The sequence below is a fragment of the Mustela nivalis genome (assembly GCF_964662115.1).
Source record: "Mustela nivalis genome assembly, chromosome: 1".
In the NCBI taxonomy this organism is placed as follows: Eukaryota; Metazoa; Chordata; class Mammalia; order Carnivora; family Mustelidae; genus Mustela; species Mustela nivalis.
This window is the reverse complement of record NC_139020.1, coordinates 202397994-202407529: the sequence shown is the minus strand read 5'-3', so window position 1 is coordinate 202407529 and position 9536 is coordinate 202397994. Positions and strand designations below refer to the sequence as shown.

General features: G+C 61.5%; 1 protein-coding gene across 2 annotated transcripts; it reads left to right on the top strand.

The window, feature by feature from the left end:
• The first annotated feature begins 1503 nt into the window (after nt 1-1503).
• ARRDC2 (arrestin domain containing 2) lies at nt 1504-8339 on the top strand. 2 transcript variants are annotated; one of them, XM_082710082.1, is made up of 8 exons: nt 1504-1985; nt 4879-4945; nt 5185-5332; nt 5845-5947; nt 6038-6294; nt 6417-6579; nt 6853-7010; nt 7251-8339. In XM_082710082.1, exons 1-8 carry the CDS (start codon nt 1727-1729, stop codon nt 7302-7304), a joined length of 1209 nt encoding a protein of 402 aa, XP_082566208.1. In that variant the 5' UTR covers nt 1504-1726; the 3' UTR covers nt 7305-8339. The 2 variants fall into 2 exon arrangements, with proteins under 2 accessions (XP_082566208.1, XP_082566207.1); XM_082710081.1 differs by lacking the exon at nt 1504-1985 and adding an exon at nt 2028-4785.
• Nucleotides 8340-9536: the final 1197 nt, after the last annotated feature.

Genomic DNA, 9536 nt, shown 5'->3' with positions numbered 1-9536 from the left:
GCTGCTGCCTGGTTTTGCATGGCTATGGGACACGGGTCATCACAGCATGGGAGGTGGCCGCTCGACTCCAGGGCCCAGAATGGATGTGGGGATCCAGCCGAGCTGGTCCCATCACTGTTCTAGCCCGGTAGCCCTCCTAAGCCCGAGCTCAGTTGGGTACACCTCCTGAGGACATCAGCATCAGTCTCCGCTGGCAGGGACCGCCCTGGCCGGCAGGAGGCAGCAGATCAGGGAGACCTCCTCCCCATTCCAGCAGCCAACTTTGCCAGAGCACCAGGTGTGCGCCAAGCTCCAGTGGGACCATGGTCCAGTGGGGAAGGTGACATGAGTGAGGAGGACTATTCAGTCTTCGCTGGATGTATGTTGAACATTTGCCCGATACAGGGGACATAGTGTAAATTGCCATACTTCACCAGAACCTAACCAGGGGGAGGATGGGGAAACTGGGGGTTGGAGAAGTGAAGCCACCTGCCCGGGGTTCCAGAAAGGGGCAGGAGTTGGAGGAAATGCAGGGCAGGATTCAAACTCCGGCCAAAGTGAAGAGCCTGGGACATGGGGGGAGGGTATAATGTGTAGGGGTTAGAGTGGCCTCAGGGTAGGCCAAAGGGGAAGGTTCTAGACACTAGTAGAATCAGAAAGGTCCCGCCAGGCCTTGGTCTCAGTGTGCTGGGATGAGGCAGGGATGCCAGGCGCTCGGCAGCCGCTGGGCTCCAGGCATAACGGAGAGGTAGAAGCCTGGCTCCTGGGAAGGCTAGTCTGAGAGCCTCGGGCCCTGGCAGTCTCTGATATAAAGCCATCAGCCACCCAGCCTCAGGAGATAACTTGGGCGCAAGACGGAGAAGAGTAGGGTGGTGCTAGTGGGCTCCAGACCTGCGTGGGGAGTCCTGATTGCCACTTCTGCGTGCTTCTGGGCAGAGGCTGCCCCCTGTGAGGGCCTCACTTTCCCCATTTGTAAGATCTGGTGAGGAGAACAGGGCACAGCGCTCACCTTTGGGGAGCACCTAGTCTGATGCAGGAGGAGGAACAAAAAACATAGCGGTTCACAAACACAGCGACCAGAGCCATAGAGAAACAAGACCAGAGTATGATCAGGGGACTCTGAGGAAGTGACATTTGGGCATAGGGGTGGGGATGGGGAGATGGGAGCGCCGATGTGGGGAAGGGCGTTCCTAACCGGGTAACGGTCAGTGCAAAAGCCAAGAGGCCAGGCCTGAGCTTGGTGTGTGTGGAGAACAGCCACGGAGACCAGAGTGGGAGGCTGGGGCGGTGCCGGGGCCAAAGGTGCCGGGTGGGGGACACATGAAACCGCCAGATAGCCGGGTGGCTGCTCGCTCTGGACCAGCCACATCCGCGTCTGAGTCAACAGCGCCGACCCTACAAAAACGGCACGCCCAGCGCTGGAGGGCGGGGGATTGGGGGGGGGGGTGGCAAAGTCAACAACACGAGCACGCGGGCGGCACGTCCCCGCCGGCTGGGGCGCGTCACGGGGGCGGACGTCCAGGACCAGGAAGTCGGCGGCAGACTCGCCGGCCGGGAGCCCTGGGCGCCGGCCCGAGTTCGCGGAGGCCAGAAGAGGCTCGGGGGCGCCCGGGGCCGCGGGGAAGGGCCCCGAGCCCCGGGAGGGCAGCAGACACGCCCAGCCGTGCGCCCGCTCGCCACGGGGCCAGGACCGGGGCCGGGCTCCCCGCCGGGGGCGCCTTCCCCGCGGTGCGTCCCGGCCTGCGCCATGCGCCCGGGGGGCGTACGCAGCTTCGTGCTGGAACTGGCCCGGGTCCCCGGCGGCGCGTATCGCGGCGGGGAGCGGCTCTGCGGCCGGGTGTTGCTGGAGGCGGCAGCACCACTGCGGGTGAGAGCGCTCGAGGTGGCCGCACGCGGCGGGGCGGCGACGCACTGGCTCGAGGGCCGAAGCGTGGGCGTCAACGCGGTGTCCAGCGACTACGCGGCTGCGGAGACGTACTTGCGGCGGCGGCAGCTGCTGCTCCGAGGTGAGCCGATCGCTCCGCACTCCCCAGCCGGGATCCCCCGCGTGCCCCTCTCCCCAGGTCTGGGCGCTCTTCTTCAGTGCCCAGAGAGTTTCGACTTAGAGATTGCGTGGTCGGGTGACCCGTCTTAAGAAGTGGAGACCTCCTCCCCAGGGTCTGGACCCTCTCGCCAGGACACATCCACCTACCTCCACGCCCAACCCTCTTTCACAGGGTCCCCTCTCAGGGTCTAGGCATCACCCCCCTTTCCAAAGCCGGGAAGCCCTCCATGTAAAGACTATGCGGCTGGACCCCTACCCCCCACGAGAGTCTGGAGAAACCCTGGGTAGAGGCAGGACATCCTCCTCTCTGGACCCTAGGATCCCCCTTTATCTCCAGACTTGGGGTCCCTTATTTCCCAAAGACGACCCCCATCTCACGTTCTACCAGTGCTTCCTCCCTCAGTTTACCCCTAGGGCTTGCAGGGATGAGTTCAAACCTGGGTGGGGAGTTCTGGTGGTGTTTGCAGGCAGGTTTGCATTCCCAAGAGGCAAGAGACCTGGGATGGGGCCAGATCACGCTGGGAGGACTCCCAGATGTCTCCCAGCTCTAAACTTCAGTCCCTCCCACTCAGGGCACACAGCGGGATCAGAAGCAAGCCAGGGGTGAGTCTGTGCCTCCGCACTGAGCTGTGTTTGCTGGTGGAGGATGTTGCCACCCGCTCAGCTAAGCCAGACCTCACTATACTCTTCTGTAAAATGGGCAGAGGCAGAGCTGTACACAATAGACCCGTTGCCCACAGCCTTTCAGCCTTAGCCCAACAGCCCCAGATGTGGGGACTGTCCCTACTAGCTATGGAAACCCAGGCCTAGAGGGCCCTAGGACGGGACAGGAAGAGGCCCCAGAGGCACTTCCTTTCCCCTGAGACTTAAGGGAAATTGGTCACACCCCTGGTCCCACTCAACCAGCTGCTTCATTAAGGCACTGGGGTGAAGCTTGCAGAACCGCCAGGTAAGGTCTGGTGAGGCCCTGCTCCTCTTTGGGCCTCTGCGGACCCATCTGTGAAAAGGACTCACCACATCCTCCACCTTCTCCTGGGCTTACAGCCTCCAGGGCTTCACTTGGCCCTGGAAGAAGGTACTAGACTTTCATTTCAATCCCAGAGTTTCCTCCTCCATGCAGCCCCCCAGGCTGATCGTTGTGTCTACAGCCTCTGCCCCTCCCTTAGGTACGGCTCTGACCAGTGCCTCTGTGGTCACTCTGCAGGGCACCATGTCCGATTATGACCGCCCACCATTGGGGTTCCGAGGCCTCAGGAGGTCAGACTCCACAAAGGTGGCCTCCCTGGTAAGGGGTGGGTTCGAACGGCTGAGCATCTCGCTGCCACCAGAGGGCGTAGGCGTCCTGCAGACCGCGACCAGGAAACCCTTCGCTCAGAAACGCTGTTTGAGGTTCTTGTCTGAGTACACTGAGGCCCAGACAGCAGTTCATACCGTTTCGTGGGTGGCTCCTGGGGTTCATGGGAAGTCCCCTCCACTTGGCTCTATCTGTGAAGGGATTGGGGCAGGGTGGAGGTGCCAGGAGAGGGCCCAAGGGCTGCGTCTAGGGGGCGTGTAGGAGTTTGGCCGGGGGGGGGGGGGGGGGCGCAAGTTGCGACGTGAACTTCGGGTGATGGGAACAGCTTGGGCAGAAACGCTAAGTCGTGACCGAGTGGCGATATGTGGGGAGTGGGCCGAAGACCTGGGAGCGAGGATCTCTGGAAACGGAGGGTGTCCAAGCAGGGGCTACACCGTGACTCATGCACAATACTCTGAGGTCGGAGCCGATTTTCTTCCAGCTCTACAAACGACAAACGTGGAAACTTAGGCTCAAGAGGTTGTCACTAGCCCGGGGTCATCCAGCTGAGCGGGATTCGAATCACAAGAGGGGGCAGCAGGTGCCCAAGCAGAGGGAGGCCCTACCCACTTCCTCCTCCTTCCCGCATCGCTCAGAGTGGGGAATTGACGCTCAGTCTAGTCCGAAGCTCCCAGCCCCGATTGGAGCCAGGCCATTCCGCAGCCTTCCCGCTCGGGGCTGGACATGCCTCGAGTCAGATCTGCAAGCTGTGGCCAGTTGATGATTAAACCTAGTGGCCCCATGCTCTTGCTGGGCCTGGGGCCCGCTCCCGGCCCTGTTTCCCACTCTTTACCCCCGAGGTCCGCGAGAGACAGGCTCTGGTCCGCGATGCTTCAGTCTCACGCTAGGGTCCACGAGGGTAGAGGGCAAATGCAGAGTTTGTTATTTTGTTTCACGCCTGGGAGGAGCCACGCCCCTCGCCGCGCTATTGGCGTATTCCTTCATGGGGGTGGGGCCCGCGTCGCGCCCCGCCCCTCCCGCCGTATAAAGGCAGCGCCGGCGCAGGCCGCGCAGGAATTTCTGACCTGGTCGGCAAGTGCGCCTGCGCATCCCGGGCAGGTTCGCGTTCTGAGACTGTAGCCTCCGCGCCTCGCGCCACCGCGTCGCGGGTTCGAAGCCAGGGTCTGTGTGTCACGGGTTCGCATCCCAGGTGCGATGCTGTTCGACAAGGTGAAGGCTTTCGTGGTGCAGCTGGATGGCGCGAGCGGCGGCGCCGAGCCGGTTTTCAGCGGCGGCCAGGCCGTCGCCGGCCGGGTGCTGCTGGAGCTGGCGGCCCCGGCGCGCGTGGGCGCCCTGAAGCTGCGCGCGCGGGGCCGCGCCCATGTGCACTGGACCGAGTCGCGCAGCGCGGGCTCGAGCACCGCGTACACGCAGAGCTACAGCGAGCGCGTGGAGGTCGTGAGTCACCGTGCCACGCTGCTCGCGCCAGGTACGGGCCGGCTACCCCGACGCGGCACACGTGCTGCACGCTCCTGGAACTTGGAGCTGCCGCTGAGCCTCCCCCTCTTGCTCCTACCTGCAGACACAGGAGAGACCACGACGCTGCCTCCTGGGCGCCACGAGTTTCCATTCAGCTTCCAGCTGCCTCCGTAAGTCCGGCGTCTGGGGCACGGGATTGTCGGGGAATCCCTCAGCCTGCAGCTCCTTTCAGGTTTAGGTCTCCATTGCTTGGTTTCTGGGGACCTCTGGACCCCAAGACTGCCATTCCCCGGGGGAGGGGGTCCTTAGTGTCTCTCTCTCTCGCTCTCTTAAGTCTCTGGGACCACCCACACACACCTGGGTGTCTCTGTTTTTCTGCCCCTTGAAGTACCTTCCTTCAACCCTGCAGGACACTAGTGACGTCATTCGAGGGTAAGCATGGCAGTGTCCGGTATTGCGTCAAGGCCACCTTGCACCGTCCCTGGGTCCCTGCCCGCCGGGCAAGGAAGGTATTTACGGTCATTGAGCCGGTGGACATCAACACACCCGCCCTGCTGGTGAGTGGCTGCTCCCAGGGGAGATAGGTTGAGAGACCTTTGCAGGTGGGGGAGGGGGCGGGCTGGTAACTGGGTGACCCCAATTGGCTCCTCACCCTTTGGCTTCCTGCACAAAGTGGGAATCACAGCTGGGCTCTGGCAGGGAGGGAGGCAGGCACGGGAATGCTTTTGGAGTCCGGTGGAGCTGGATGCAGATCCCACCTGTGCCAGTTTGTTGTGTGGCTCTGGGCAAGTGTCTTACTCTCTCTGAGCCTCAAAGGCCTCATCTGTGAAATAGGGGATAGCCAGGGCTTGTGATAATAATAGCTTTCTGAGAACTAATTACATGCTAAGTAATTAGCCTGTTCCCTTCATCTTCAACTTTATAAGATGGGTTTCATCTGTGGATTTATTTGTCCAGACGGTATTTGGTTGTTAAGAGAAAACCAGGAACTCTGCCCCCGAATCCTCCCTCAGCTGGGAATGGCTTGCACAAAGTGACCTGTTACTTTCCCTTTCCTCCAACCCGCCAGGCCCCTCAGGCCGGAGCTCTAGAGAAAGTCGCCCGGTCCTGGTACAGCAGCCGTGGTCTCGTTTCCCTCTCCGCCAAGATCGACCGAAAGGGTTACACCCCAGGTACCAGGCAGGCGGGGTGAGATGGGGAAGAGGGCTGACCTCAGGGCTGCAGACAGGGAGTCTGATGCCCCCCACTGCACCCCACCACAGGCGAGGTCATCCCAGTTTTCGCGGAGATCGACAATGGCTCCACGCGCCCCGTGCTTCCTCGGGCAGCCGTGGTCCAGACGCAGACCTTCATGGCTCGGGGCGCCCACAAGCAGAAACGAGCGGTGGTGGCCAGTCTCGTGGGCGAGCCTGTGGGCCCTGGGCGGCGGGCGCTGTGGCAGGGCCGGGCGCTGCGGATCCCCCCTGTCGGTCCTTCCATCTTGCACTGCCGGGTCCTGCACGTAGACTACTCCCTCAAGGTAGAGTGTCCCGTTGATCCGAGGAGGGCAGGGGGTGGCTGAATCCACCCGGTCCCCCAGACCGGAGTTCCCCCGAGGCTGTCCGGGCGCCCTCCCGCATGGCTTGTTCCCCGCCTCCCCAGGTCTGCGTGGACATCCCCGGCACATCCAAGTTGCTCCTGGAGCTACCACTGGTCATCGGGACCATCCCCCTGCACCCTTTTGGGAGCCGCTCATCCAGCGTGGGCAGCCATGCCAGCTTCCTGCTGGACTGGGGGCTGGGAGCCCTGCCAGAGCGCCCCGAGGGTGAGCCCCTCCCCGCCATTCTGCTGCAGGGGGGCTGGGTGGGCAGAAAGGTGGCTGCTAGGTGGGCTCTCCCTCCCCCAGCCTCAGCGGCCCCCTGTTAAAGGGCAGGATAGTGATCATGCTGGCGGCCACAGGTCTCCCCAGAATCTCAGCCTGGGAACCCGCAGCCCACCAGCCCCAGAATTGGCCCAAGCCAGTTCCCGGCCATGGTCCCCAATTTCGGGGCTCCCCTCCTCCACCAGCCTCACCCAACCCCGTCTGTTTTACTTGCAGCCCCTCCCGAGTACTCAGAGGTGGTGTCTGATGGGGAGGTGGCGGCCGCGGGGCAGAGCCCCTTTCCACCACTGCAGGACACCAACCTGAGCCTCGAAGGCCCCTTCTTCGCCTACATCCAGGAATTCCGCTACCGCCCGCCACCCCTGTACTCCGAGGTGAGTGTGGGGGTCCAAAAAGCCCCTGTCCCTCTCCAGGCCCTGGGAGCACAGGTGGGAGTGGGACTCAGATGAGTTTGGGGCTTGGGGTCGCCTTGCACCCCAGTCTGCTCTGCACGTTGCCCTCCCCTGCCCCCTGGTTGAGTGTGGGAGTTGGGGAGCTGGAGATCAGCAGGGCGGTGGAGGGGTATTTCTGAGCCTCCGGTGCCCCCCTGAGACCAGATGGACTATTTCCCCCAGGAGGATCCAAACCCCCCCTCAGAGGCCATGAGGCCACGCTGCATGACCTGCTGAGCAGCGAGGGGAGACCTCGAGGGATGAGGTCGCACACGCACTTCCGGCCGCCGTGGACGCGGGCGATGCTGGGTCAAGAGCTGACCAACCAGCTTCAACTTGACTGTGTTGAAGTTGGGGACTCCGAGTCTCAGAACGGGCACGGCTTTCTGACATCACGCAGGACAGAGGAAGAGCCGGGCAGGAGTCTGATGTATCCGGATCGGTCCTCGTGAGGCATTGAGTGCCCGTCGACGGATCCTGTCGGTCCACACCGGGCCATGGATAGGGCTCGGGTCCCCCAGGAGCCTCTAGTCTGGGAGAGATGTAGCCAGACATAAATATTTCCAGTCTCGTGGGACCAGAGGAAGAGACCCAGGGCTGGGAGAGTCCCGAAGGGAGCAGAGAAGGCTTCCTGGAGCAAAGGGTCTTCGGCTGAGTCCTCGGCAGTCAAACAACCGCTCAGCAGGCAGACAGGCAAAGAGGAAGAAGTCGGAGAAGGTCAGAGCTGAGTGATGTTGGAGATCACCCCCTTTGGGGCTTAGAGAGCAAGTGCCTCAGTTGAGGCCCCATGGCAAGGTCCGGCAGGCGAGAGGGCCCAGGAACAGGGCATTCGGGGATGCGTGTCGTCGAAGCAATGTGGGACCTATGTGGGGCAGGGACACCGGCTCCAGCCTTTGAAAGCCAGAGAGAGATTGCTGGCCCAGGCCAGGACTGCCTGGGGACTCCTCCAAGTATTCCAAGACATGAGACCTCGTCTGCATATTGTATGACCCCGGGAAACCTGGTTCAGAACATTTAGCCGGGCCCTGGGGACAGAGGTCAGCCTGGGGTAACAGCAGGCCCAGTGCAGCTCTGGGAGACCTCCTGGAGGGAGGGAGGGACAAAGTATGAGGGGGGCAGCCGGACCAACCCCCCACCCCCGGGTTGCAGATTCTCAGTCCTGGCTGGGGCAGGGTCCCCGCCTGGGACTCAACATTTCTGATAAGCCTTAAATTGTTCCCTTTTTTATAGTTGGGTTTGTTTGTTTTTTAAATAAAAGTGTGGGGAAAGAGACTACGTTTCTTGCCTTATTGCCTACAGCTGCCGAAGACGAGTGGCTTTGGCTTCCACCCTGGGTCAGAATCTCCGGGATTGAATGCCAGGCTAAGGGAGAGGGTTTTGAGAGGGCCCATTGTCCGGAAGGAGAAACAGGCCCAGGGACACATAGGAAGGCTGAGTTCAGGTTGGAGCTGGACCCCCTTCCCCTTCCCTGGTGTAGTTACAGAGGCTGGGAGTGTGAATGGGGGAAGGCTTTTGTTTTCAAGACAGTTCGTATACCGTGAAATAAGCCACGTGAAGTACCGTTTGGTGGCACTTTGTACATTGACATTGTCAGCTACCTGTCACCTCCATGTAGCTCCAGGACATTCCCATCACCCCAGGGGATGACCCATCCCCAGGCGCAGTCCCTGCCCACCCCACCCCCCTCACTCCTGGTACCCACTGATCTGTGGATTTGCCTGTTCTGGACATTTCCTGTACGTGGGATCATGCTCCCTGTGGCCTCATTTGTGTCTGGCTTTCTACTCAGCTTAAAGCTTCATCCAATGTTTCATTCCTTTTTATGGCCAAATAATACTCAGTTGTGTGGACGGACTCCCACTCTGATTGTCCCATCACCCCTTTGATAGGCATTTGGGTCATTACCACCTTTTGGTGATTGTGAATAGGGCTGCGGGGGACACGGGTGTCCAAGGATTCGTTTGAAGACACACTGGGCTTCCAGGCAGCCCTGGTGACACGGAGGTCGCGTCTTCTGGAGGTGAAAGTAGGGAAAGGGAGTCCAACAGAGTGAAGTGACTCCTGCAGGCTCTGGAGTCGCCACTCAGAACACCCACACCTCACAGATCAGCGGCACCCGTGGCGGTGCTCCCTGCCGGGTAGGGGCCCTCGGCCCCGCCCCAGACTCGAGGCCCCGCCCCAGCCCTGAGGCCCCACCCTCCTTGGGGCGGGGCCAAGTTAGAAGCCCATCTAATGGCTCTAACTGGGCTCAGTTTGTCCAAGGCGGTGAAAATTAAGTGGCGGTCTGGGATGACCATTGGCAGGGCTGAGGCACAGGAATGAGGATGGGGGGCGCCCCAAGGTTGGACACTGGCAGGTATGGGTTCAGGCTTAGCTCTCTGAGGGACCATGGGCAAGTCACTTGCTTCTGAGCCGGTTTTCTCATCTGGGATTCCGGGCACCTCTCTGCCACCACCTCAAATGCCTCCC